This window comes from Selaginella moellendorffii, unplaced genomic scaffold (assembly GCF_000143415.4).
Source record: "Selaginella moellendorffii unplaced genomic scaffold, v1.0 SELMOscaffold_81, whole genome shotgun sequence".
Lineage (NCBI taxonomy): Eukaryota > Viridiplantae > Streptophyta > Lycopodiopsida > Selaginellales > Selaginellaceae > Selaginella > Selaginella moellendorffii.
The window spans coordinates 351433-377682 of record NW_003314342.1 but is presented as its reverse complement, the minus strand read 5'-3'; the positions used below and the strand labels follow the sequence as shown (position 1 = coordinate 377682).

Sequence of the window (26250 nt, the reverse complement as noted above, 5' to 3'; positions counted from 1 at the left end):
AAGAATGCTAAAGTGACTGATCTCGAAAAGCTTTTCTTACAAGGAGCATGCATTTCAAAGCAATGCTGGCAGTGGGCCTTGTGTCGAAATCCCAATGTCAGCTCTTTCAGTTTATTTTCTAACAGACATCGTGCATAGCAACAAAAAAGAATTCGATTTTCTTGGAGCTTCCGCGAGACTCGCAAACTAACGAGAAAAAAACATTTAGAAGATCAGCGGGGACCTGGCTGCGAATATTCTCTTCGCAAACCCGATTTACGGTTTAGGGTAGGGTTAAGACATAACAAACCCTAGAGGCATATTCGTTCTCGTGACACACCGACAAAGCGCATTGGCTCGCGAAATCCAATGCGCCAAGCTCTCCTTTCCCAGGCGGCCATGGATACTCGATTTTTATGCTGCCCAGTTGCTCTTCTTCCTCGTTGCCATCCCAAGCTAGCTCCAGCAGCAAGATCCAACCATTTTGTCCAAGCGATCACAGCCAGAAAGGTCTCCAACCTTGCCTCTCATAAAATGGTCTCGCGATCATCCACTTCAAGCACCGCTGCTGCCGTAGAAGAAATGACCAAGGAAGAGGTAAAGCTAATTGCAATTGCTCACCTTGGTTTGATTTTTCTGCTTTCTCTTCAAGGAGAAAGAGGAGCGTGATTTCGCAGGAACTCCATATGTTCCTATATATGTCATGCTTCCCGTAAGTATGAAAGGACGAGCAATGTTTTTACCTTGACGAGATTCATTTCTTAGCTGGGTCTGATAAGCGAGAGCAACGAACTTGTCAATCCAGAAGGTATACGTAGAGACTTACAAGCTCTGAAATCCGTGAATGTCGATGGAGTTATGGTGGACTGTTGGTGGGGACTCGTCGAGGACACTCCACAAAAATACAACTGGTGTGCTTACAGAGAACTCTTTACGATTGTCAAGGAATCCGACTTAAAGCTCCAGGTACTGAGAAAACATGAAAGACCGTAAGAACAACTTATATATGATGAAAGCTTACTTGTGTTTCACCAGGTTGTGATGTCGTTCCATCAATGTGGAGGAAACGTCGGTGACGACGTGAATATACCAATTCCAAAGTGGGTGCTGGAGATTGGGAAGGAGAACCCGGATATCTTCTTCACGGACAAGCATGGACACCGGAATCCTGAGTGTCTTACCTGGGGAGTGGACAAGGAACGCGTTCTCAAGAGCCGGACCGGACTCGAGGTCCATCTTTACCAACGTGCCTCGTTTTTGGTCGAGCGAGAGAAGCTGATGAACTCTTTTCCAGCCGTGTAGGTGTACTTTGACTACATGAGAAGCTTTCGCCAAGAGTTTGACGATCTCTTCCAGTCTGGAGTGATTGCTGAGATCGAAGTTGGACTCGGTGCCTGTGGAGAGCTTCGGTATCCTTCGTATGTTCCGAGAAGCGGTTGGGAGTATCCTGGCATTGGAGAATTCCAGGCAAGTCAATTATCTCAGTGAACTCATCTAAGCTTCTGAAAGGAAAACAAAAAACACAGTGCTATGACAAGTACCTGATAAAGAGCTTGAAGCAAGCAGCCGAGGCAAGAGGCCATACCGAGTGGGGATGCTGCCCCGATAATGCTGGAGAGTATAACTCCAAGCCACAGGAGACGGATTTCTTTCGCGATGGTGGCGACTATGATAGTTACTATGGCCGGTTCTTCCTGAAGTGGTACTCCAAGGTGCTGATAGAGCATGGAGACCGCGTTCTTATGCTGGCAAAGCTGGCTTTCGAAGGCTTTCACATAGCATCCAAAGTAAGCGAAATTTAAAAAATAATCTGTGACGAGTAACTTACCGAGGCAACTTACCGAACAGGTTTCTGGAATCCACTGGTGGTACAAGACCGCTAGCCATGCTGCAGAGCTCGCCGCCGGCTTTTACAACCCGTGCAATCGCGATGGCTACGTTGAAATCGCCGAGATGTTTGCGAAGCACGATGCTTCTCTTAACTTCACCTGCGTGGAGCTTCGAACTTTGGCTCAAGAGGAAGATTTTCCGGAAGCTCTAGCAGATCCCGAGGGTCTGGTATGGCAGGTAAGTTCGTTGTTTACTTGTCTCGTTTGCGTGGTTCTTTTGGTTGTTTCACGTTTTTGTTCTCATTGCTTTTTGATTGTTCTGAAGGTGTTGAACGCTGCTTGGGACGCCGGTATCTATGTTGCAAGCGAGAATGCGTTGCCGTGCTACGACCGAGATGGTTATAATAAGATTCTGGAGAACGCAAAGCCTTCCAAAAATCCAGATGGTCGACACATCTCGGCCTTCACGTACTTGAGGCTCAGTCCCGTGCTTATGGAGGAGCACAACTTGCAGGAGTTTGCGAGGTTCGTCAAGAGGTTACACGGTACGCAAGTTCTTTATGAAGTCGTTGCGATAAGATCTGAACTTTCATTGTTGAACAGGGGAAGGCGTCTAAGAACTCTGAAACAAGCGAAGTAGAAACCTCAAGTCATATTTCTCGGTTAAATAAACAAAGGAACAAGCCTGTCAGACTTCCTGTTTGATAGAGTTGCTCAAGAACCTCTTGAACCAATGGGCGGACCTCTTGGGATAGCGCTTGAGTGTTTCATAGTCGACGTAGTACAGACCAAACCGCTTGGTGTACCCCATTGCCCACTCAAAGTTGTCTACTAGAGACCATGCAAAGTAGCCCCGAATGTCCATGCCTTCTCTGGAGTTTGACGACAGTAAGAACGCATGCGATTGCAAACCAAGACAAACCTGGTTGCTTGCAGTACAGCAGTCAGATAATCTTGGTAAAAATGGATTCGTTTTAAATCATCTAGTTGCTCGTCAAGGGTCAAAGTCGAATTGTTTTCTTCATCCATGCCTGCATTACCGAACTTCGTTTCATCAGCTCAGATCTAAATAACTAGTGTACCATTCTCAGTGACGTAAATTGGGGGTCGATTGTATCTCTCTGAAACCCACTTCAAAACTCGGTGCAGCCCCCAAGGGACAATATAGAGCCAAGGAGAGGCCGCCTGGAAAAGGTATGAAACGTGAAGTCAAACAAGACACAGAATCAATAAAGAAAATAACAACCTTATCTCCAATGACAGCTCCATTTCGTACAGCTGGAAGAATTAAGCCAGAACAATAAGAAAAACAACAAAAAAGTGACTTTGTACCTACCTGATGTCAAAATTCTCTGGTCCTGATGGTAATTGTCTGAAGGCTTTGCGTACAGTGCAGGCGTCACGAACCTGCTGCTATAATGGTTGATACCAACAAACTCTACGGATCCTCGAACAGACTTCTGCTCCTCTGGAGTGAACTTTGGAAGCCTGTCACCGACATACTCACGCATTGTGGCCGGGTAATCTCCAAAGAAGAAAGGATCAAGAAACCTGCACAGAAATGTGTTCCTAAATGCATGAACTGTTGGAGAAGATAATTACCAGCCTAGTTGAAATTCCAGCCGTCTTTGTGATGCCACTTTGTCATCTACTGAATCAGTCATTGGTTCCGCCCATTCAGCGTCCACTGTAATCCCCACGACGCCACCTTGAAGAGCCTGCATAACAAAAGTAACGTCCGGATGAGACCGGTAGAAACAAACCTTGAACTTTTCTCTGTAGATTTTAACTGCGGCCGCATGAGAAAGTATCACATTGTGGCCTGCGAGGTATGGTTCAGTGGCGGAGTCACCAGCTTTGCAATATCTTCTATCCGAACACCTTCCAGGAGCATGGATTCCCAAGCCATATCCCAGCACAGAAAACTGAAGAGGCTCGTTGAAGGTTATCCAGTGCTTCACGCGATCTCCGAATGCCGCGAAGCATGTCTCAGCATACGCCGCAAAGTGTTTCCTGCATTCATCCCGCCGTCACAAATCCGTAAAAGAACAAAAAGCTGCTTGCTTTGTTTTTCCTCACACGATTTCTTGGCTCGTCCATCCCCCAAAAGAATCATGTAATTTTTGAGGCAAGTCCCAATGGTACAGAGTCACGTACGGCTTTATCCCTGTACAGGACAGAAGAGAAGCTCATCACAGGATTTTTGTTGGTTCACTTGCCTTTCTCCAAAAGGTAGTCAATCAATTTGTTATAGTACGCCACACCTTCTTTGTTTACACCCTTCTCCAAACCATCTGTAAGGACCCCAAGAACAGGAAGAGAGATGAAGGTCTAAGCAAGAGTGATCAAGTACCTGGATATATTCGTGCCCAGGCAACCGAAAACCTGTAAGCATCCACTCCCATTTCAGCCATATTATCGACGTCTTCCTGTATGAAAGACATGACTTGATGAAAGAAACGTTTTAGATTTTTACCTTGTATCGATGATATTGATCGACAGCAAGATCTCCATTGCTTGCATCAAGAATTCGGCCTAAGATCGACGAAACAATGCCACGATCGAAGAAGCTAAGAAAATAAAATTTAAAGAACCTGGAGTTTTACAAAATGTATCCCAGATACTGAGACCACGACCGCCTTCGTCGAATGCTCCTTCGACCTGTGCAAGATCGATCCATCAGTCGACAGATTGACGAGCATGCATTGGAGATCTATCGCGCTTAGACGAAAATGCGAGGAAGAAAGACGAAGATCATCGAGAAAAGAGGAAGATCACATCGAAATATCAAGAAAGAAACCCTGGATCACGGATTTCTCGATGGATTCGCACCTGGTAGGACGCCGTGGCGGTCCCAAACACGAATCTGTGGGGAAAATCGCGGCGCTGGATGGGAAGCCTGGCAGCGCCAGCTGAATTCGTCGCGAAATCTTGATCCGGCGGCGACGGCATCACGGCGTAGGCGGCGATCTGGAAGGCGACGAGCGCGGTTAGAGGCAGCGCAACGGCCAGCAAAATAACCGCCCTGAAAGTGGGAACCCTGGATGCAATGGAAGAAGGGACCAGCTTTAACAAGCTCCGGGCTTGATGCGTAGACGCCACCATAGCTTTCAAACCTCGCATTTAAATGGAAAAAAATTTCATCCGTGCTATAGTTTGGGCCTACGTGGCAGATTTGGTGCCATTTCTTAAAAATAAATTCTTCTAAGCTTTGGAATATAGCGTGATTGTCCACATGTCCAGAATCTTTCCTTTATATAGGCCATGCCATGTCCCATGAATGGCTACGTATACATTCAACCCATGGTGATACACTGGAATAAACTCTCACATTTTAAGCCAGGATGAATGGGTCCATCGATGGCCATTGCAGAATGAGAAAAAACAATTATTCCCTGGAATCTCTATCGTGGTGTAAAGAGCCAAAATGTTTAGATGCTGTCCGGCTTATCGCCTTGAAAATCTCCTGGATTTCTCAATGAAGATGCTTTTCTAGGTAGAGGACGCGTTAAAAGAAAGGAAATGTCTTTGGGATTTATCATCTTAGATTTCCAACTGTTTAAAGTTGAACTTGAAGAGATTCTTCTTCTTGTCTTCTTGTCACATTTTCGCTGAGCTCTCGCTGCTCTCAGCTCGCTCGTCGCCACTCGCGTAATCCAGGACGATCAAACTCTCAACTTGGGGATTGCTACCAAGACTGCCCTCCAGGATCTCCGGGTTCTCAAGCTCGTCAACACTTCCCACCAGTGACAAAATTCCAAAGTTGAAACCTTTAGCTCGCCCTGGAGAGAAGTTAACACCTGCGCTTGCTGGAGTTTTCCCTGTTAGCCGATCCACAAGCTTCCCCCTGTTCTTCTCCGGATCATCCTTAAGTTTGCAAGCCACCACTCTCTTTGCTCCAAATCCAGTCTCTAGAGGAGCAGCGACCCGAGCTTCCCAGTCCATGGCCAGAATGTCCTCCGCGATCGGCTTCACAAACTTCTCCACCACGCTGACGTGAGAAGGATGAGCCGAGTAAGCGGACAAGCCTGCCTTGTCCGAGTACCTGCTGTGGAGGACGTGGGTAAATCCTCCACTGAGTTTGTGGTGCGACGGCCAGAGTCGCAAAGCTGGCCCGGCTTTGAGATGGAGGACTCCCTCCAGTGACTTGAGAGCGTTGAGTTCTCTCACCATAGCCACTTTCTTCTCTTCGGGAGTCTCTTCCTTCACTTTGAAGAAGACGACGTGCTCCACAATGCTCATTGTTCCAGCCACTGTGGTCGACATTCTTTTCGAGAACCTGGAAACTCTCGTCATCAGTCGAGTCAGAAGTGAGAATTCACTGACCTTGCAAGGGCGATCTTCGCTCCTAGGGTTTTCCCAAAGTACCTATCAAATAAAAAACAAGTTTTTAACTTCGGACAGGAGCTACAGCTTGCGTCTCTTTTTCAGCCGGTCGAAGAACTCGTAGACGTCCGCACTCGTCACAGTCTTTCCCGTGTCGCGGAAATCGCCCTGCCAAGAATGCAAAAATGAATCATAGAAGAAACGAAGCATAAAAACACTTACAAGGAAGCTGCTCAGCTCAGATGTCATGTCGTTGAGACCATGAAGGAACTCCACCTTCGCGACGTGGTCCAAGTTATTTAGAAGCTTCATGCTGGCACCTTCGGCTTGTTCCATCCGTGTCTTTCGCCTCTCCTTCGCCAATGCTTCGTAGGACTGAAGTGTGTCCAGCTTGTCCAGAAGAAAGCTCAATCCTCTGGTCTTGTACAGCTCCACGCAGGAATCACACTGGCAGAGACTGGTCCTCCAGCTTCTCTCCAAAAACAGAGCCTTTCCGAAGCAGTTTCCAGTCTCCTCGTTCACGTTGACTGGCTTGAGCTTGCAAATGGAATTGCTGGATTGAGAGCAGCCAGCCACATCCGAAACTCCATTCCTCACGGAGCCTTCTTCTTTCTTTCCGGAAGTTAAAGCATCGGATTTCTCGGCCTTGCTTCCCATTGTTTGTTCGACTGCAACGTTGGCAGGAGCCTCCGTGCTTGTTCCAGACTGCTCAACTGGATGGGTTTCGTCTGGTATACCAGGCGGAATAAGAAGCTCCTGGTACCGAAAGAGAAAACTACACCGTCCAACACAATTTTGGCAGATCAGTTCGTCAAACAAGGGCTCATTATCCTCGTCCCTTGGCACCTATTGAAATGGACCAGAAAGCTTAGACTTCAAAAGGAAACACAAAGCTGACCTTCTCCGAGGATAGCAGACCAAGGTGAGCTTCATGAAACCAGTCCTCGCAAATGCAGCACTGCAGCATTTCACCGAGGTGTTCGTCCTCGGGGTTTGGATGCTGGCGGTGGCAAATGCAGTAAAGCCCCACAAAGTTCTGGTTGTAAGCATTCTCTTTGTTCTCGGCGTCTTTCTCCTTCCAAAGCTTGCAGTCTTTCCCACCGAACTTGGAGTTGCCACAGTCGCATCGAAAGTTCCTTTTTGTCCAAAGCTCCACAATCTAAGTACCAGAAGAAAGCGAACAGAAAAACAAAAACGGAGATCAGCAAGAGAAAGCGCATAAATCCTTCATTTTCACCTCATGTCCATCGTGACAAGCCAAAGAACAAGCCGTGCAAATCCCGGCATTCCCCTGGGGCGCGCAACTCAAGCACGAGAACACGGCCTGCCGAGGCATGTATCCCTCGTTGTACGTGCATTCCTTGCCCTCATCGCCACCAAAAACAAGATCGGCGCTCTGGAATGAGCTATTCCTTCAGTCCTCAAACCCCAATCTAACAGCCATACCTCTTCCTCCGCTTCCTGGTTCTCCAGAAACTCCTCGATCGTCATGACCTCGCTTTCCTCCTCCATCCCGCTGCCGCCGCCACTAGCCTAGATCCAAGGCGCGCTCTCGCTCCCGCGCTTTCTCACTAAAAAATCTAGGGAAAGAAATATTAGTTCCCACCACCGGATTCGAACCCTGTTCATGTTGACACTTGTATATAGCCGTACGACAAATAAAATATCGCTTTCCGTATGTTACATCCGTACAGAGTCATACGGAGAATTCCTTCGTACACGTACTATCTTCTTTTCCCGAGTTTGAGAGCCAGTTCCTTGTAAAACTTCCGAGTCCGCAGCGTGAGAACGAGCGCTACGAGCACGCCAAAAACACACGTAGCGGTGGAGATGATGAAGGAGCGCCTGTAGCAGCGAGCTCCATAGCAGAGGAGGCCATGGTGGTCTCCTCCAGAGTTTTGCTGCTTGAGAGCCTCCTTGTCGTACAGCTCCCCCGCGATCTTCACCGAGAACACGTAGCTCCCGAGAGGGCTGGCCATGTTGCAAACGTTGTAGAGAGTCCCGTAGTACTTGAGCCCGAAAAACTCCGAGGTGAGGATGTACATGAGCACAAGCTGGGCTCCGTAGCCGAAGCCAATCAGGATCGAGGACATGAACAGGGCCGACTTGAAGTTGAGAGCCAGGAAGAGCTGGCCGAGCGCTGAGAGGCCGAGAGTCAGAGCGAAGAAGAACGGACGAGGTACCTGGAACTTTTGGAGGAAAATGTCCGAGACGAGGCCGATGGTCACACGGCCGAGGAAGTTCCAGATGCTTAGGAGCTGGACGAAAGTCCCGACTTGTTCGTGGGAGTAACGAAGAGAGTCACCAATCTGTCCGAGGTTGTCATAGACTGCTAAGCCCGTTCCAAAGCCACAGGTCGTGCAGACGAAGATGAGAAGCATGTCGATGCTGAAAATCCCCTCGGGTATGGTGTAGTCTTCACCCCTGGGAGGCCTGGTCAAGATGGCATGAACAATTCTCCGCAAACTCCAATTCTTCCTCTTGTCGACTAGATTTTCCACTTCTGAGGGACCTTCCAGTCCTTTTGCAGGAACTTCTTCCAGTTCTTTGCCCTGTTGTTGCTCTTGCTGTTCATCTGTTCGGACGTAATCTGGATGCTGTTCTTGAGCGACTGTACCTCCTTTCCACCCTTGGAGCTCCTGCTTGAGCACCACTCCCAGTGGCAAAAGAATGATGACCAGCATAACTACGGCCAGCAGCTGGATCACCCAGCGAGGAATGACCACCCCGTCCAGGTTCTTGACGATGATGATCACCATAAGGTACATCGCCAGCGACACGGAAATGACGAAGAACACGTACGCGATTCTCTTCTCGACCCGTGCCTGGTCTTCGCCGCTGGGTGTCGTTCTCCTCACGAAGAACATAAAGAGGAGGCAGACGCTGGGAGGAAGCCATGTAAGCAGGAGGACGAAGTTTGCTGGATCCTTTGTCCCGTAGATGGCTTCGTATGCCATGGTGAGGATCGCTCCACTCAGTCCCACGAAACCTTTGAGCAGCCCGATGAGAAAGCCTCTGTTGTTTGGGAAGTTCTTGACGCAGGTGACCACCACTCCGGTGTTGGTGAACGACTGAGAGTTTGTCCCGAGGAAGATGTAGAGGCACATTTGCCAGATCTGTGGAGCCGATATCCTTCGAGTGAGAGCTAGCCAGATCATGAGGAAGCCGAGAGTGTTGAGCACAGCACCCATTCCCAGTACGACCCACGGCCCCGTAACATCATATATCAGTCCGGAGACGAGACCAACCTTGGCACCAAGATCTTTGAAGAGAGCAATCGTGCTGATGGTTTTCTGGCTGTAACCGAGTGTAGTCTTCATTTTCTGGGAATAGAGCCCAAAGCTGTAAGTTGCTCCAGCGGTAGCCATGATGAAGAAAGTTGCTACCACGGCCATCCATTTGTTCCTGGCGATGTTCCTGAGTAGCTTCAATCCACGAAACGGTTCCATTCGGCCCCTGGTAAGGTTTGGAGGAGATTGAGCTCATGTATTTCAAGCCGGGCATTGAGACGTCTGCAATTCATCCAGCTTAGTCGTGTTCGTTTGGACAAAAAAAAAGGACGAGTGGGAACTACCTGGCATGTTCGTAGCATTTTCCATTCTGAAATTCATTTGACTTCATATCCTGCAACGTAAAATCCAGTTTCGCAATCGAGGAACAGAGAACAGGATGATCCTAGCTTGGAAGCTTATCGACAAGCGTTACAATACTTTTCCTCGTGAGTACAGATAAAAACAAAGACAAAACGACCAAAGTGAAAAAAGAAAAGAAAGAAAAACTCTACCTGTCTAAATCAGCTGAAAATTTTTGATTGATCTTCTCTCGTCGCTATGTCGTAGCTGTCATAGCACGCAAAGACTTTGGAAAACTTTGGTTGCGTGGAGTCTCTCTCATTGACCCCTGGCACTAGTGTGTCATCAGATAGATACAAAAGAATGCCACACTATGCAAGAAACAACGAAAGAGGAATCAGAAACTCAGGCTCAACACGTGGCTACAGGCTAAAATCCTTGGCACAATCCTCAAAAGACCATACCAAAAAGTTTCTAACCTTGTTCCAGGAATGCCAATCAGCAGTACCTGTATGCTTCATCACTTTCATCCTTGTTCTAAAACTTGAGACTCTCCAAAGTCCAAAGGAGAGAAAGAAGCTTACCTTTGAGATGGAGAAAAACCACATTGGAGTCAGGATGGTCCCGAGCTCTGATAATTGTTGATCGTGTCCTCGAGCTTTTGGAGCTCATCCAGAACGCAGTCGATCTTTTTTAGACTGATTTCTCCACCCATCCGAGGAATGTAGTCACAGTTCTCATAAGGGCGGTACTCGCACATACTTTTGATCTCTTCGTGCAGGACCGTTTGAATGTCCTGGACAAAAGAGGAGAAAAAAAATGAAACCAGGCATACACCACCACTCCGAGTACCTTCATAGATTTCATAAACTCGTGGCATTGTGTGGTCGCAAACTCCATTCTTGGCCCTCCCGCATTGGCGAGCTCCTCCATCACCGATCCAGCAAACTCCACGGCCTGGACGATTTTCTAACGAAAGAAACAAGATCATTCTCACGGATTTGCTGAGCCTTACCCGCTCGACATGAGCGAGACGAAGAAGCGCCGGCGATTGTGGCTGCGTGCTCGTTGTCATCGCAAAACCCTAAAACTTTAACCCTAGTCCTAGGCCCCCTTCTTTTCTCTCGTGTTCTTGGCTCATTCTCTCTCGATTCGCGCACGTAGATCGAGCTTTGACGAGCCATTCACCGCAGAATAACCGCTTCTCCTTCTCTGTTTCTTGCCTCTACTCGAGGATTTCAAAATTCTTTCAGCCGGATCACGGTGATGAGGTCGATCGATCATTCACGTGAAGATCATCTCGATCTAGCCATCAAATCTAGACAGAATCAAAGAAGAAACTATGTGATTCGAGGCGGCATTCTCCATCCAAAGCTGAATCGCTCGCGGCTGTGCTCCTCCCGGCCAGATGATCGTCATCGCTGCTCGCCCGGGGCCCCAGACAGGATCCCCCTCTGGTGCGCCTCCACAGTCGCCTCGCTCTCGCTCACGCCAAGCTCGTCTTGCAGCCTGAGCACCGCTTTCTTGTACAAGCAAGTCGAGCAGCGCTGGCCCGGAGCGCAAATCCTCCCCGATTTCGCGCAGCTCCGGAATCCACATTGGAGGCAATCGTCATACCTCGAGCACTTCGAGTCTGTGAATGGGCACTCGTGAGCCCGCGCTGCCATGGCTTCACGGATGCTGACTTGGCGGTGACAAGCGTTATTGTTCCTCAGTATATTCCGTTTCAAAAAGATCCTTTCAAGCGATTAGAATATTCTAACCCTTTATGTCATTAGAATATTCGGATCGTTTTTATGCCATTGGAATATTCGCCGTGCATTGACCCGCGCGAAAGTGTTTTGATTGGAGTGGAACACTGGGTGAAAGTACAGGACCTAGGTCAAGCAGTGGGAGAGCTGTGCGTAAGCTAGGGCTAGCTAGGAAATCGCGGATGCGCGATGGAAGGGATGCGCAAGAGGGTCATGGCGCTGGCCGTGGCGGCGCGAGATCTCAGCAGCGGCAGCACTGCCGTGCAGCAGCCGTCGCCCGGCAAGCGCCCCAATCCAGCGCAGCGGGCATTCGCACAGCTCGCGGATTGCCTCGAGGGCCTGGCGCTGTTCCTGTCGCGGCTTGCCGACAGTGGCGAAATCCAGGCACAGCAGCTCGAGGAGGAGCTGAGCAGTGAGGAGAATCTCCTCCAGGGTTACAAGGGCCGATCATCGCTCTATCTCCTCATGTGTAGCCCCAAGATCATGGCGGAGCTTCAAGAATCGGGGAAGAGGCTGCGGCGGGGAATCGAGGCACTGGGCGGGACGGCGAAGGTGGATAGCTCGCTGTTGGAGCTGCTTAGCGAGGGATTTCGCCCCACCGGCGACGACGAAGCGCTCATCGATTCGCTCGAGGAGGGCATGCTCGACACAATCGTGATCGACACGGCGCTGTGCCGGAGGCTGGCGCGGCAGATCGCCGAGGGCGTGGGGATGGAGATGACTAGCCAGGGATTCGTCGACGAGGTGGAGAAGCTGTGGTGCGAGCGATCGGCCGCGGAGGCGCGCGGCGGGAAGGTCCACGCTCTCTATCTGGAGCAGTTCTTGCTGGTTCTCGACCGGGCTCTTCGATCTTCCAGGGGGGATGCCATCGAGGGCGACGAGGATTGCGAGCGAGAACAGGCCAAGCGGATGAAGCAGCTCATGGCGTCGCTCTCGATCAGCGGCAGGGACGCGCCAATGCTGCCCTTGCAGCCATTCATCTGCCCGATCACTCGCGACGTGATGCGCGACCCCGTCCAGATCGCCTCGGGGCAGACGTACGAGCGCGAGGCGATCGAGCGATGGTTTGCCGAGGGGAACACGCGATGCCCGGTGATGGGCGAGGAGCTCCCCACCACGCAGATGAAATCCAACTTCGCGCTAAAGCAGTCCATTGCCGAGTGGAGGGAGAGGAACTTCGAGGCCCGGCTCCACTGTGCCGCGCGGTGCCTTCTCGGAGAGCCGCGCTGTTCCGACACAGACGTGCGGACCATGCGGGACGTCCGCGCGGTGTGTGAGGAGGAGCCGCTCAACAAATACAAAGTTGGCACCATTGGGCTGATTGGACCGATGGTGAAGCTTCTGCATGACGCGCGGGATGCCGTGATTCTACGCAAGGAGGCCCTGGCGGCGCTCGCGGTGCTTGCTCGGGACAACGTGGAAAACCAGGTAAGATAGCTTTCAACTTTCACGTTCCTTGCTTGCGAGAAAAATCTACCTTTTGAGACAGCTTGTGATTTTTCACTCTTGCTTTTGCTTTTCTCATCGCGTTGCTTGTGCTTGTGAAGGCTTTTTTTTAATGAGATTTGCACATGATCACCGTTTTGCAAACTTCCACTTTCTTTGCTTGCGACATGATCATGCAGCTTGTGATCTTTCACTCTTGCTTTTTCTTTTCACTTCTTTGCTTGTGCTTTCAAGGATTTTCTCTTGAGCGGCTTTGCATATTTTGATCGACAGTTTTGCCTGGTTCTTCCTTGTTCTAAGTAGTCTGCCAATTATAAGCTACTGATCATTTTGCTTCTTTTAGGAATCAATGGTGAAGGCCGGTATAGTTGAGCAGCTGGTTTTTAGCCTCACTCGGCAAAAGGAAGACTTGGGAGAAGCTGTGTTGGTGATGAAGATCTTGTCGGAGAATCCCAGCACCGCGGAGCTGATCAGCCACGCACAAGGTGCGGTGGTGTTTCTGGTAACTTTACTCGGCTGCGAGGACGAGGACGTGAACTCGAACGTGACGGCCATCCTGGAGAATGTCCCAAGCAGCGATGAAAATGTTGTGATAATGGCCGAGGCCAATCTCATGCGGCCTTTGGCAAACAGGCTCGTTGAAGGTAATTCACTTCGTTTTGATGTTCTTTCACATCTTTGATGAAAATGCTCTTGCAGGATCCATGGAATCGAGAATTCTCATGGCAAACGCGCTCGCTGCCATGCACTTGCCAGACTCGAGCAAAACGTCACTTGCAACGGAGGACGTGCTGGTGTCGCTGCTGAAAATGATCGAAAGCTTCCGGCGAGAAGAAAACGAAGCAGCTCTAGGTGCTCTCCAAAACCTCACATCCGTGCCTGGCATCGCCGAGACAGTCCTCACTTTGCACGGCTTCAGGCTGATGGAACACAAACTCACCTCTGTCAAGTCCGTGGAGGAGATAAAAGTTGGCGCTGCCCGGATACTGGCCGATCTCTCTAAGATCGCTGGTGATGCCTGGAGCGACGAAGACGAAGCCACAATGAACCAGCTCGAGATCTACATCTACGAGTTCTTGCAATTCATGGGCTCGCCCACGGCTGCTGGCGTCCAAAGTCACGTCTTGAGCACTCTCCTCGGCTTGGCCAACGGGAAGAACATCGGAGGCTTTACGAGAGCAAAGCTCTGCGAGCACAGGGCGCTGCAAACACTTCTTCCGCTCCTCAAGAACCCGGCTACGTCGACTCCGGGCAGCGCGGCTTCGAAAACTCCAGCTATGGTGGTGGAAGTAAGGCGGCACGCAATGGAGCTGTTTTGCCTGCTGAGCAAGGAATCCAGCCAGGAAGCGTCCGCGGCGATGCGAGAGGAGCCCGGGATCATAGCCGAGCTCGTGAAGAACCTGTCCGAGGACCCGGAGAGAACGTCCATGCTGGGGATCATCGCGAGCATGGAGGGGAATGGAGTCGTGAGGAGCGCTCTGGATCATCACCACCAAGATGGAGACAAGGGGCTACTTCACGTAGTGGCGGCGCTGGTGATGGACGCCTCCCAGGACGCTGCGACGACCGAGGCGGCGGTGGGCATCGTTCTAAAGTTCGCGAAGCTTGGGGTGGAGACGCAGAAGAAGCTGGCCGAGGCGGGGATGATCGAGCGGCTGGTGCAGCTGCTGGAGCCCGGGAGGAGCATGCTCACGCGGCGGCGTGCCGCGCGGTGCCTGGCAGAGTTCTCGTCGAGCAGCTGGAGCTTGAGCGAGAGCCGCAGCAAGCAAAAGCGGCGAAAACAGGACGAGTCGTGCAGGAGCGTCGTGTACCTGTGCCTGCCGTGGCTGGCGCCGCGCGGACCGAGCCGGTGCTGCCGGGTCCACGGCGGCGAGTGTACCGCGCGGCACACCTTCTGCCTCGTGGAAGCCGACGCGGTGGTGCCGCTGGTGGCGCTGCTCAAGGACGCGGTCAAGGCGGACGCCGCCGATACCGCCGGCGGCGCCGCAGCGGCACTGGCGGCACTGGCGACGCTGACGGGCGTACTGGACGAGGATACCGCCGACGGCACCTCGGAGGCTTATCCGGCTGGTACAGTCGAGGGCTGCCACGCCATCGACAAAGCCAAGGGGCTGAGCGCCGTGATAGCGGCGGTGAGTAGCGGCGGGCGTGACGCCCAGCGGTACGCGCTGGCCATCGTGGAGCGGCTGTTCAGTCACCCCGACTACTGCGCGCAGTATGGCCCATCCGCTCAAATGCACGTCATCTACGCTGCTCAAACGGCCGATCCAAAGACGCGGAGAGCCGCCGGGCTGATCTTGCGGCGGCTGGAGCTCATCCATAGCCAGTCCAATTACTTCGGAGCATCGCACGGTAAGATCAAACTTTTCTTCTTCTCGAGCTCTAACGATCGATCTTGGGTCTAATTTACCGCTATAGGGCTTTAGTGCGCCGGGATGGGAGAGCTCTTGCGCGCTCTGCCGGTAAGCTTTACTTCTCTCCTGGATGAGCTCACGGATCTTGCTCTGCAGCTCCACCACGGTTTTGGATCGACAATTGCGCAGCCCAGGATCGTGGGCGCTCCGGAAAGAGGTAGAGTTCTACTCCAAGGTAGTTCGTCGAGAAGAAGACGACGACTAGTGACCATCAAAGCCAGCGGCAGCGATCAAGATCAAGACCATCTCCAGGGATCGTTACCTCCAGAGCTCCGCGAGAGATGGGAGGCCTCTCGCGGCAAGCTCATGGAGCTGGGCCTCTCGATCGAAGACGCGGATAGAGTGATCGGGAAGTCGTCGGGGCACCTCAAATCGCCATACTGGGGGGAGGGGAAGGAGAAATCCGTCCCGGCTGTGGAGGAGGTGGCCGGGAAAGTGGAGTATCTCATGAGCCTGGGGCTGTCGGACGCGGAGGTCTCGGGTTTGATGAAGAAGTTCCCCGAGATCCTGGGATGCAAGCTCGAGGAGGAGATCCAGGGCAACGTCGGGGTGTTGGATGTTACGTGGGGGATCAGCGGGAGGACGCTGAAAAGCCTGGTGCTTCGCAAGCCACAAGTTTTGGGCTACAATGTGGACTGCAAGGGGGATTGCATGGCGGAATGTACCAGATGCTGGGCGAGATTCTAAGAAAAATCCAGCGATTCTATCATGGCTGTAATACTATGTATATAAATTGTTTACGAAGATTATAGTGGTTCTTTTCTTTGTTCGCTACAACAAGTAGCTAGATAGATTCTATGGTAAGATGCGCCTGGTTGACTTTCTTCGTCTTGCTGGGCGTTGACTTTTCCCGCGATACGTGAGGATGCCTCTGCTGGCGGTTGACTTTTGGTACCTGAGGATGACTCCGCTGGCGGTTGGCTTTTGGCCGAGCAGCGTCCAGGAGGCTGACGCATTCTGTTGGAGTTCCGATGCGAGTTCTCGCAGCTGGCTGCGAGTGAGAGGATCTTGCGATGAACCTGATGAGATGCGGACTTTGAGTGTTTCTCTTCGTCTGTCGTAGTCGAAGACCACTTTAACTTGCGGCATGGCGAAGGGATTGTTGCTAGGGCGGCAGTTTGGTGGCTTTATCCTTGTAGGAAAAGGTACACTAAGAGGCATAGATCCCAGAATATACTACAAGATACGATCGAGAAGTACTGAGGAAATACAAAGAAAAGAAGAAGAACACAATGAAGAATCAAGCTGGGATACAAGTGGAAGAAGATGATGGCAATGAGAATGACTGGATGTAGACAATGGTGCATACAAAAATGCCAGCTTTGGCATTTGCAGTAAGTTCTTTCAATCACTTTGTAGAAGAAAATATAGTTCAAATAGTTGTAGAAGAAAGCATAGTACCTTGCTATACTTCTACCACAGCTCCTCCTCTGCCGCTGCAGCCGCGAATTTTCCTACCTCCTGAGCGGCAAAAGAAAGCTCCAAGTGTTTTATCTTTCCTGGAGAACTTTTGCAAGAGAAAAATGTTCCTGTATGTGAGAAAGAAGAGGTTCTCTGACTGATCGTGGTGGCAATTCACTGTGCTTTTGGAAAAAAAAAAGGGAATGCTCTAGCGTTCCAATCTCCCAGCACGAACGCAGGAGGAGCAGAAAAAAAAACATTCATTTATTACCAATACAGGGATGAAGGCTTGTCCGAGCACCAGTGGATGGACCTTCGACCTTGCCGAACACTGTCATGAGCTATTGGTATATCTTCTGCGAGTGGCAAGAACAAGTCGTCCTGATCTCGTCCACACCTCTGTCCTCTCGGCCCCAGGGGACCGAAAAAGAATAAGGCCGGTGCATGGTCGACACCAGCAAGTAGTTTCCATCAGGAGATGGATCACGAAAGTGTACACCGCAGCCTCGCCAAGCACCAGCGGATCGACATCTCCGGATGTGGACACGAGAAGGAGCTCGCTGGTAGCATAGTAATCGAAGACGTCTTACGTTCGGTTCTGCACGTCCCGCTTTTCCTCGGTCATGAGAACCTTGGGACATGGTGGGGTGAGTGGTTTCTTGGGTGGAGGACCCCGAGCGCTTGTAACAACGCAGGCGATCAGAGTCGAGGGATCCAGCCACTGGTATCTAACGCGAGAGTGAGTTAGAAAAGAATATCACGTACGTAGGCTGGAAGGCGACCTGGGATGGAGATACACACAAGCCACTCAAGAAAACGAAGGACCAGCTGACAAAGTTGATCCTAGCACCGGGTGGCAACCCGGAAACGAGACGCTCCACTCCCACAAGCCCGTCGTCGGACAAGGACGAGGCCGACGTAGGACGACCTGTGCGTGAGAGAGAGATCAAAGAACACGTTAGAACTCCAAGAACAAGGAAAAGCAACGTTGCATTCCTCGTTCTTGGAGGAATGCAAGAATGGAGGAATGCAACGACATTCCGGATCAATGCGAAGCCCCGCGAGCTTGAGCTTCGGACGAGCAAGCTCTGACAGCGTCATGACACCAACCATGGCTATAGCCGTCAACTCAGCTTCAGGGGCATATTTGTCACAGGTTCAAGGATGGAAGTTGCTCGTTGAAAAAGCTTGGAATATGCTAGTACCAGCTCCTGGGCTTGAGTGACCCCTTCTAGCTGTGCACTTCCGGCTTCCTCCCGCCTCTCCAGGTAACTATAACTGTCTCTTGCTCTAAGTCCCTCAGCTTATGATCCTTGACTTTTGGAGTCTTGATAGTTCTCTGGAATGAAAAACATCATTCTAATATGGAATTGGTGTCTCTTCTTTAACATGAATCCTATATGGCAACTACTGAGACTGAGTATGTCCTTCTGCCATGCATTTGACAATACCATCTCAGGGTGGAATGAGATGTGCCACAATGCAAATCTTTGTCTCATCTAGAGTGTATTCAAACAAAAGAAGAACGTTTTAGCATCCTTCCATTCTCACTGAATTTCTCCCCTCTTCTCCTCCAGCACCCAAGTGTCATCTTAGTTGAGTGGATGACCTTGCAGGCCATCACCTCGCTCTGCATTCTGAGGTTGCTGTACTTCATGCATCATCTTCCTTTTCCTAGAGGCAGCCGTAGCAAGTGGTCCTAGATATCCCACTTTTTGACAGTTATTATCCTGTGTAGAAAACCATTACAATAGTAAATATGCAGAAAAGGAGAACACTAACCAAAACTTTCTTTGCATTTGTTGTAGACGATGCTCTAGTTGTTGAAGGACAGGTGTCCATTCAAATCCTTGTTTATCATGAGCAGGTTCTACAAAATTTTGCTTCCAAATCTCCTAAACCAGCAAAAGAATGTAAAAAAGACTAAGACTAAAATGACAGTAGTAAAACTTGCCAATGACACCTTGTCCTTGGCTGCCTGATGAATTCCATATTCTCCAGAAACGCTGTTACAGATTAAATGAGAAAAAGAATGTTTAGAACCATTGACTACCTTTATAAGCCAATTTTTGTGATAAACATTGAATCCTTGCACATTTAGGTGCTGGATAGCATCCTTCAAAAACCAAAGGTGTACTATTGCAGACATCTACACCCCAAAAAGACATAAATTTTCAAAGAACAAAAAAAAAGGAAGCACTTACATATTGTCCATCCTTTGGCTTGTAAACCACCTCTTCAATATGTGTTAAATCATTCAAAGTATTATGGTGTAAAATCTCTTGGTTCCAAAGGGTGATCTTGAAATTATTTGGCAGATGTAGGTACAAAATTGACGCATATATCTGCAAATTAAAATGAATGAATAAATGTCAGTAAGTGGAAATATTCATTCTCACCATTAGAGAATATTGGTACAGAAAGACATGTTTTGCACTGGGATATTTTTCCGCCATATAAGCAGTTCTCCGCCACCCCTAATTTGAATATCCTTGAGCAAAGTAAACCATTGAAAAAAATTCAAAGCATACTTGAGAGGATCTGATTCAAAGTCCAACTCTAGCCGCTGCTGCTCATCCTCCCAGAGATTGTAGATGATAATTCTAGTGCCTTGGTCTTTGATTTTCTTGAACTGGAATCATATAGACACATAACTTAAGATTGCTAGTCTGGAGTGCGAATGGATTCTTCAGATTGATAAGGACTCCATTTCGTGATTGTGTTCATGTGACATTTCCAATCCTGATGTGTACCTCTTTGGACCTCTCTCAACTCACCGCCATGCTCTTCATAATCTAGCAGAAATTAGGAACAAAGTGAATTCACAATACATAGAATATATGGAATTTTCTCTGTTGTGTACCGTAGGAACTATGACATCTTGTTGCATTGTATCACAGAGGAAGCTATAAGAGATGTAACATAAAATAGGCTCTTGCAAAATTCTAACAACCAAGTCTTATACCTCTTGCCTCTTTTAGCTTTTGATTTTGAAAAAACAATGACATCTGCACCAAGGCGCGTAGTGCTCGTCTTAAAACCGTTTCCATCTAATAACAGATTTCCAAAGTAAATAAGAAAGAAGAAACAAGAAAGAGAGCATGACATACATTGTCCAATCATGCAGTCATCTTTATCCTTTGAAGAATACCCAAAAGACATGCATACGATCCTGGGTGATTCGTCCACCATTATCTGAATTGATAAATGGAGTGTTGCTCGCAAGAAAGGAAACAAAAAAAAGAAAAGAAAAAACACAATCTTCCAAACCTTCAAATAGAAGCATCGGCGAGCCATCAACCGGATTCTTGAGAACATTTACGTTGCTCCATTTGGTGCCTCGTCAAGCGCATTGTCAAGCAGCTCCGCTATCACTGAGAAAGGAGCAAGATCTCATATAACAAGATGTTTTTGTGAAGTACCGCCCAAAGCCCATTTGTGGCTTGTTGCATTGGAATGAAGAAACGTTTGCACGCTGGAACCGTCGTAATCTCCAGCGCCTCGTTCCTGATGGGAAAAAAATCGAGGAAATCGGGAGGCATCAGCTCGATCTTTGGCCTCCTGAGCTGATCACCTGGGCCTCCTCTCCCGCCAGCTCCTCTTCGTTCGGTTGTGCTAGCTACCATCCGGCTGGCACCGGCGCCACCCGCATTGCGCTCATCCTCCTCCTCCATCCCCTTACACAAATTACGAGAACGAGAGCGATGTTAACGTTGGGTTATTCCCTTTGATCAACACGAGATTTTTTGTGCAGCATTTCAGGGCGGACGTGGGCGATTGGCGAGCGGCTCAAAACATTAAAGGAATTTTATCAAATCAAAACAAGAAGGTTCAATCTTCCAATCTTAGGAAGTTAATGCAGAGTGATTTATGTGAGCAAGTCAGACGAGTGCTTCGATCCTAGCTGATGTTGCGTTAAGTTACGTTCGGACATCGGGCTCGAGTAGTGTAGAACCGAGGGAATATTCCATTTGCCGCCACATCAGTATTAGGGTCACGACCCAACCACTAGCACTACGGTCGATCATCGTATGTAAGGAAGTGGAGTGAACAAGAATAAAGGATGCCTTGACAAAGAATTCCTCTAGGATCGTGTGAACGAGTAAAACCGCTGCCCACAGTGGGGACATGGAATACCCATGGTTGCTTGATGATGCTCCCTTGCTTCCCTTCGTACTCGAAGCTGCTCGTTCACACGATCTAGAGCACTTCGTCAAGGAATTCTTCGTCGAGGCATCCTTTATTCTTCTTCACTTCACTTCCTTATGTTTTTTACGCGCTAGTGCTTTAATACTGATGTGGCGGCAAATGGAATATTCCCTCGGTTCTACTAAGTCTACAGTGTCTTAATTCTAAGTAGAGGATAGACGAGGGAAGTGAGCTCGTGGAAAGCTCTCTTTCGCCCCCGGAAATCGTTACCCTGGAGAGTGAGCCTCTGCCAGCCAAGAAAAACATTTGACGATCAAGTTTGTGAGGAATCTCCGGCTCCTGTGCATATGTCTCGGGCCTGAGCTTCCACCTTGTAGCGAAAGAAAGGAACTTTTACTACAGGGACAGTGGATAGACCATACAAGTCGTCCTGATCAGGTACCAGCAGATAACGTAGCATAAAATATTGAAAACCCCTTCATCCTGGTACTTCCACGACCCGGTTCGTTGTTGATGAGAACCTTGTTGGGACAGGTTTCTGAACAACGCACGCTCTCAGCATCACGTAGGTAGGATGAAAGACGATTTTCCCCTTTTCTATGCCTAACATATAAAAGCAGTCGCTGGGGAATATCTTTTCTTGAAACAATAAAAACATTAGAAAGCATTGTTCTCACGCTCCGTTTCATGAATTGAGAAACTTTTGCAGCAGCTTCTTTTACCTCAACCGAAACGTGAGAAGCCAACCAAAACAAGCTACCATCTTCTCTTTTATATCCTCATTATCGAGAAACATAAAACCGTAGGACATCAGAAAATAATGCCTCGATACCTTGCAGGGTATAACATACGAGCCTGAAAGCTTAATCTCCAAACAATGGAACGTAATCTTTATTGGACAAAAGTGTTTTCTATATAATATAAATCGATTCGTTTTTCTAGCTCCAAGACTTGGGCAGCTGCCTGATGTTGATCTCATGCTTGACCTTGGAATGGCTCTCCAGATTCTTATCAGTTTCCAGTAATTCCTGCCAACCACGAGCAAAAAAGGCATGGAGAGTCTCTCAAAAGCACATAACTACATACCTCGGCAGCGGCCCTGGCTTGCAGCAATATATCGTTGTCTTCGCCCAGGCGAGCCAGCACGAACTCCAAGTGTGTTCCTGACTGCCTTTTCCCGAGCAAATCACCCGGCCCTCGCATCTTCAAGTCCTCTTCCGCCAGCCGGAACCCATCGGTGGTGCTCTCAAGTAGCTTGAGTCGCTCCACGGCCGTATCGCAGCACGTAAGAAGTATGCAAAAGGATTTCCTCGTCCCTCGTCCCACCCGGCCTCTTAGCTGGTGGAGCTGCGCCAGGCCATAGCCCTCTGCCGACTCTATCAGCATCACGGTCGCCTCTGGAACGTCGATGCCAACCTCCACCACCTTGGTCGCCACCAGGATCTGGCATTCTCCCTCCCGAAACCGTTTCAGTTCTTGGTTGCGCAGGTCTGGCTTCATCCGGCCGTGCGCGAGCGCGCACTTGTAGTCTTTGAATTCCTTCACAACCTTGTCGAACTCGGTGACGGCGGCTCGCTGGTGCTCGAAAGAGCTTGATTCGTTGATGAGAGGATAAACGAAAAAGGCCCTGCCTCCATTCTCGAGCTCTGCCCTCACCAGCTGCAAAACACTTGTCAGACAGATTCATCGCAGTGCTCCTACTATTACCTCGTAAGCTCTCCTGCGTCCTCCTTCGTCATCTGGAAGAACATAAGTGTCTACAGGCTGCCTTCCCGGGGGTATCTCATTAATCTACACGAATGGAAGTAAGCAAAAGCGTGAGAAGGAAACGAGCACAGACCTGGCTCAAACTCATGTCTCCATGACACGTTAAGGCAAGTGAACGAGGAATCGGCGTAGCAGACATGAGCAAAACATGCGTAGTGCTCGCCAGTCTCGCTCTTTCCAGATCAGCATCGTCCAGGTCCGGCTCGACGGCCTCAGAAGCGTGTGCCTGTCAACAACGCTATCTCAGAAGATCAGCCTTCATTTAAGAAAATGCGTACCGTTTTCAAACGATCTCTCTGTCCAACACCAAACCTATGCTGCTCGTCAATAACAGCCAGTCCCAGCGCCGGGAAATTAGTCGAATTGGATATAAGAGCGTGCGTACCGAGAATTAGAGAGATTTCTCTGTTGGCGATACCCTGGAAGGAAAAGAAATGTAATAAGCAGAAAAATAAACGCTTTGAGTAAATCTCACTTCTCGGACTAGACGAGCTTCACCCGCACTTAAAGACCCGGAAAGAAGCGCTATCTTTGGTCTATCCTTCTCATCCAGCACTTCAAGCCAGGACAGGAACTGTTTGTAATGTTGCGAGACTACAAAATCCGTGGGTGCCATAAGAGCTGCCTGCGCGATACGGTATTAGTATAGAAAGGTGACGAATTTCATGAAACATACCTGGTATCCTGAACTGACCACGTCAAGAAGTGCGAGAAATGCCACTATAGTCTTCCCACAGCCAACATCTCCCTGCAATGAACGTGAAGTCAGAAGCATACCAAAGCAAGGAACAAAATATGCACCTGTAAGAGACGGCTCATTGGAGCTTGCTGACGCAAATCCCACATGATCTCAGAGGCAGCCTTGATCTGCCCAGCAGTCAACTTGAAAGGAAGCGCATTCAAGACTTTCAGACTTAGAGATGACCACTTATCCATTTCCAGCTCATTGTTTACGGTACTTCCTCTCAAGCAGTTTCTTTGAAGAAGAAACGCCAACTGTAAGATATATATGATCATCAGCCTCATGGTTCACTAGAATCTTACTAGACCTGAAGATAGAAGTAGTCGTCAAACACGATTCTTCGCCTAGCTACATTTGCCCCTTGGAGATTAGTAGGCTGATGAAGGGTGGAATAGGCCTGAAATGGAGGCATGTAAGTAGAAACAACAAAGTTAATAAAGAAAAACCTGTTCTATACTCAGAAGATCGTACTTGTCTCGCATTTCAGTGGGAAGAGGATCTATATCCGTCGGTAATCCTTTCAGCAACCTATGTAGCTTTCAAAAATCAGCTGCACTGGTTTGCGTTAATTACCTCTGTATAAACGCTTGTATCTTCTTCGGATTTAAAAGACCCTTCGATGAGTACACAGGATATGCTTCTCCGTCGTTTCGAAGCTGGTCAAAATCCTCGCCCTCAATAACTTTAACCGCATACTCTTTTAGCAAAAAGTGAGATTTTCTATTCATCGCTTTCACCTGTAAGGTGAGAAGAAACTGTTAAGCAATATCAAAGTGTGCGATGCAATACCTTGCCACTAACTGCTGCTTTGGAACCTTCAGGGTAACCCGAGGCCGTTTTGTTCAAAAACCAGCTCGATGTAAAACGTGGGCCTTGAAAGAACCTCTTGATGTGCAGGAATACGGTATTTTCATCAACTTCGTCATCACAAGGCCTTAGGCATTCCTGGGCAATCTTACAGTTCACAATGACTTCAAGCATAGCCAGAGTGTCTTTGATTTTCGAGGCCCTGCAGAAATGTGTCCGGTAGTAAGTTTTTGAAGACGTGTCACAATAGTTTTACCTGGTCATAACAATTGTCCCAAACAATGCCACAGATTGTCCATCCTCCAAAGTGTCGGTGGGGCTTTCAAAGCTCACATGAGCACGAGGAAAATGGTTGAGTAGACTACGAGCCTAAAAAAAAACATGTAAGACACTTTCGAGGAGAATGCGACGTTTACCGTGTAAAAGCCGTTTTCTTGTAGCTGCGATCGTTGATATGGCGTGAAGCATTTCATGTCGCTTATTAGCGTGTCCAGTTTCCATCTCTCGTTCTCTGTATCAATACTTCTGGTCTCTGAGGCCTGATATAGCAAACTGGACACGCCCTTAGTACGTTGGGATGGCGATGGCTGGCTTTGTTCTTTGCTTGGAGGTAACTCGACATCCAGTAGTGATTTGCTTGAACTTTGTATAGCTTTGTTAACATCCGGCTTTTGCTTCGCTGGGCGAACCACGATCTTTTTTGAGCTAAAAAGATCAACTGGCTCACTGCTTCCATACACAATCGAAGGGTTCTCAGTTAAAGCTTGGGAAGATGAAATACCTTCATCCCTTTTCACGCAGTTCTCATGAGTAAGATCTTGAGAAGCTTCGACCACTGCAATCTCGTGATCAACAATATCTCTGGCGCAAGAAAACCCCTGGATCTGCGCGACCTGTACATTCACATTCACTCAAAACATCATAGTTTTCAAGTGAAATACCCTGTCAAGGAGTTGAATTCTCTGCTCACAGTCCATTTGACCGTAAGACTGAGCATCTTGGGCCAAATTTTGAATGACTTCAAAACTTTTCAAGTCTCTTTCTCCTCTCTCAGCATGTATTGAAAGCTGCGATCGTAGAAAGTCGCTAAACCTGGAAGTAAGTAAGAGATCAGAAAAACAAAGAAAGAACAATTTACTTTCTTGTACTCCCAGCGGAATTGCAAAAGCCCTTTGTAGCCTCGTAGACAATAGCTTTCACAAGCTTCGAATCGTCGATCTTCTGTGAAAGAAATTCTCTTACAAAAAAAAAGAAAAAATAATAGGACTTACGAATGCATTCGATGAATCACCTGACGAAGTACAAAACCGGCAGCTACGCCCTGGATAAAGAACTGGTTATGACCTGTCAAAGTAAAAATGATGTACTAACCAGCAAGCGTCGCAGATAGCCACCACAATTTTGGGGAACTACATCTAAACTCTCCAAAACCACTAAAGAGTAGAGACCTGCGGTGTGCGACTAACGACACCGAGCTCATGCAGCGCCGATTCTTGTAGCTACAAGCTCGTAGAATCGTCTTTGTTGGCCAAACTTCTATCATTTGCGTCATCTTCTACTAAAGCTGACATTGTGATCTACTATTTACCTGCAAAACCATAAGAAGAAAGCAACAATGTCAAGACGGTTCAAAAGAAAATGAAGAAAGAAAAAATTTACGCTGCTTCGGTTCGTGGTAAACGTAAGGATCATCTGGCTCTTGACTGCAAGCTTATCACATTCATCACAGAAGAAAAAACAGAGAAAAAAAGACAGCACTAGAGATCGAGAAAATACCCAGGCTCAGAGCGCATGCATCGCCACCAAAGTTTTGCACGCCCAGGCACACAGCTCCAGCCCTCAAAAAGCGACTGATCACCACAATGCAACAAAGAAGAGCTAAAATCGTGAAAGAAGAAGCAGAAGAAAACCCTGACAAGCGAGAATGCGGGCAGCAGCTTACGCACATTGATGAAGTCCTCGAGCCGATCGTCGCAGCGGTGAGGGCGAGGCTTTGCGATTGGCCTCCCGACGGAATCGACCATCCTGCCCCTGCTGCCGCCGCTCCCCTCCTCCGCCATAGCCGAG

The 26250-nt window shown here is 48.9% G+C and overlaps 8 protein-coding genes across 13 annotated transcripts; 2 read left to right on the top strand and 6 right to left on the bottom strand.

Moving 5' to 3' along the window:
* Nucleotides 1-213: 213 nt before the first annotated feature.
* LOC9663058 (beta-amylase 2, chloroplastic) lies at nucleotides 214-2542 on the top strand. Its single transcript, XM_024661305.1, has 9 exons — nucleotides 214-576; nucleotides 632-691; nucleotides 745-945; nucleotides 1015-1209; nucleotides 1282-1446; nucleotides 1506-1766; nucleotides 1828-2046; nucleotides 2134-2353; nucleotides 2412-2542. Exons 1-9 carry the CDS (start codon nucleotides 349-351, stop codon nucleotides 2423-2425), a joined length of 1563 nt encoding a protein of 520 aa, XP_024517073.1. The 5' UTR covers nucleotides 214-348; the 3' UTR covers nucleotides 2426-2542.
* LOC9663057 (beta-glucosidase 4) lies at nucleotides 2446-4917 on the bottom strand. Of its 2 annotated transcripts, XM_024661304.1 has the most exons (14): nucleotides 4833-4917; nucleotides 4641-4778; nucleotides 4403-4469; nucleotides 4285-4343; nucleotides 4162-4237; nucleotides 4028-4102; nucleotides 3888-3975; nucleotides 3572-3821; nucleotides 3411-3526; nucleotides 3145-3359; nucleotides 3055-3086; nucleotides 2891-2993; nucleotides 2731-2839; nucleotides 2446-2680 (listed from the first exon to the last, which is right to left on the bottom strand). In XM_024661304.1, exons 1-14 carry the CDS (start codon nucleotides 4911-4913, stop codon nucleotides 2497-2499), a joined length of 1593 nt encoding a protein of 530 aa, XP_024517072.1. In that variant the 5' UTR covers nucleotides 4914-4917; the 3' UTR covers nucleotides 2446-2496. The 2 variants fall into 2 exon arrangements, with proteins under 2 accessions (XP_024517072.1, XP_024517071.1); XM_024661303.1 differs by having other exon boundaries at nucleotides 4641-4917.
* Nucleotides 4918-5316: 399 nt separating this feature from the next.
* LOC9663056 (putative E3 ubiquitin-protein ligase UBR7) lies at nucleotides 5317-7732 on the bottom strand. Its single transcript, XM_024661257.1, has 6 exons — nucleotides 7581-7732; nucleotides 7372-7530; nucleotides 7033-7293; nucleotides 6357-6980; nucleotides 6135-6302; nucleotides 5317-6087 (listed from the first exon to the last, which is right to left on the bottom strand). Exons 1-5 carry the CDS (start codon nucleotides 7644-7646, stop codon nucleotides 6216-6218), a joined length of 1197 nt encoding a protein of 398 aa, XP_024517025.1. The 5' UTR covers nucleotides 7647-7732; the 3' UTR covers nucleotides 5317-6087; nucleotides 6135-6215.
* On the bottom strand, nucleotides 5409-6104 carry LOC112341343 (stress-response A/B barrel domain-containing protein UP3-like). Its single transcript, XM_024661274.1, has one exon. It carries the CDS (start codon nucleotides 6102-6104, stop codon nucleotides 5409-5411), a length of 696 nt encoding a protein of 231 aa, XP_024517042.1.
* Nucleotides 7733-7758: 26 nt separating the features above from the next.
* On the bottom strand, nucleotides 7759-9825 carry LOC112341330 (protein NUCLEAR FUSION DEFECTIVE 4-like). Its single transcript, XM_024661256.1, has 2 exons — nucleotides 9709-9825; nucleotides 7759-9646 (listed from the first exon to the last, which is right to left on the bottom strand). Exon 2 carries the CDS (start codon nucleotides 9581-9583, stop codon nucleotides 7859-7861), a length of 1725 nt encoding a protein of 574 aa, XP_024517024.1. The 5' UTR covers nucleotides 9584-9646; nucleotides 9709-9825; the 3' UTR covers nucleotides 7759-7858.
* Nucleotides 9826-9927: 102 nt separating this feature from the next.
* On the bottom strand, nucleotides 9928-10791 carry LOC9629244 (mediator of RNA polymerase II transcription subunit 11). 3 transcript variants are annotated; one of them, XM_024661258.1, is made up of 4 exons: nucleotides 10722-10791; nucleotides 10559-10675; nucleotides 10291-10502; nucleotides 9928-10040 (listed from the first exon to the last, which is right to left on the bottom strand). In XM_024661258.1, exons 1-3 carry the CDS (start codon nucleotides 10779-10781, stop codon nucleotides 10320-10322), a joined length of 360 nt encoding a protein of 119 aa, XP_024517026.1. In that variant the 5' UTR covers nucleotides 10782-10791; the 3' UTR covers nucleotides 9928-10040; nucleotides 10291-10319. The 3 variants fall into 3 exon arrangements, with proteins under 3 accessions (XP_024517026.1, XP_002987381.1, XP_024517027.1); XM_002987335.2 differs by having other exon boundaries at nucleotides 9928-10034; XM_024661259.1 differs by lacking the exon at nucleotides 9928-10040 and adding an exon at nucleotides 10100-10214.
* A 798-nt stretch (nucleotides 10792-11589) lies between these two features.
* On the top strand, nucleotides 11590-16078 carry LOC9663055 (U-box domain-containing protein 43). Its single transcript, XM_002987397.3, has 5 exons — nucleotides 11590-12885; nucleotides 13247-13547; nucleotides 13603-15255; nucleotides 15322-15365; nucleotides 15414-16078. The coding sequence occupies exons 1-4, from the start codon at nucleotides 11647-11649 to the stop codon at nucleotides 15327-15329; spliced, it is 3201 nt and encodes a 1066-aa protein (XP_002987443.2). The 5' UTR covers nucleotides 11590-11646; the 3' UTR covers nucleotides 15330-15365; nucleotides 15414-16078.
* A 5656-nt stretch (nucleotides 16079-21734) lies between these two features.
* LOC9629243 (ATP-dependent DNA helicase homolog RECG, chloroplastic) lies at nucleotides 21735-26245 on the bottom strand. Of its 3 annotated transcripts, none has more exons than XM_024661211.1 (21): nucleotides 26130-26240; nucleotides 25960-26033; nucleotides 25843-25886; nucleotides 25555-25771; nucleotides 25455-25504; nucleotides 25322-25404; nucleotides 25125-25275; nucleotides 24600-25076; nucleotides 24440-24552; nucleotides 24166-24385; nucleotides 23950-24113; nucleotides 23823-23904; nucleotides 23684-23773; nucleotides 23436-23630; nucleotides 23311-23382; nucleotides 23110-23259; nucleotides 22913-23053; nucleotides 22708-22860; nucleotides 22575-22658; nucleotides 21954-22526; nucleotides 21735-21895 (listed from the first exon to the last, which is right to left on the bottom strand). In XM_024661211.1, exons 4-21 carry the CDS (start codon nucleotides 25733-25735, stop codon nucleotides 21806-21808), a joined length of 3069 nt encoding a protein of 1022 aa, XP_024516979.1. In that variant the 5' UTR covers nucleotides 25736-25771; nucleotides 25843-25886; nucleotides 25960-26033; nucleotides 26130-26240; the 3' UTR covers nucleotides 21735-21805. The 3 variants fall into 3 exon arrangements, with proteins under 3 accessions (XP_024516979.1, XP_024516981.1, XP_024516980.1); XM_024661213.1 differs by having other exon boundaries at nucleotides 25322-25401; XM_024661212.1 differs by lacking the exons at nucleotides 25843-25886; nucleotides 25960-26033 and having other exon boundaries at nucleotides 26130-26245.
* Nucleotides 26246-26250: the final 5 nt, after the last annotated feature.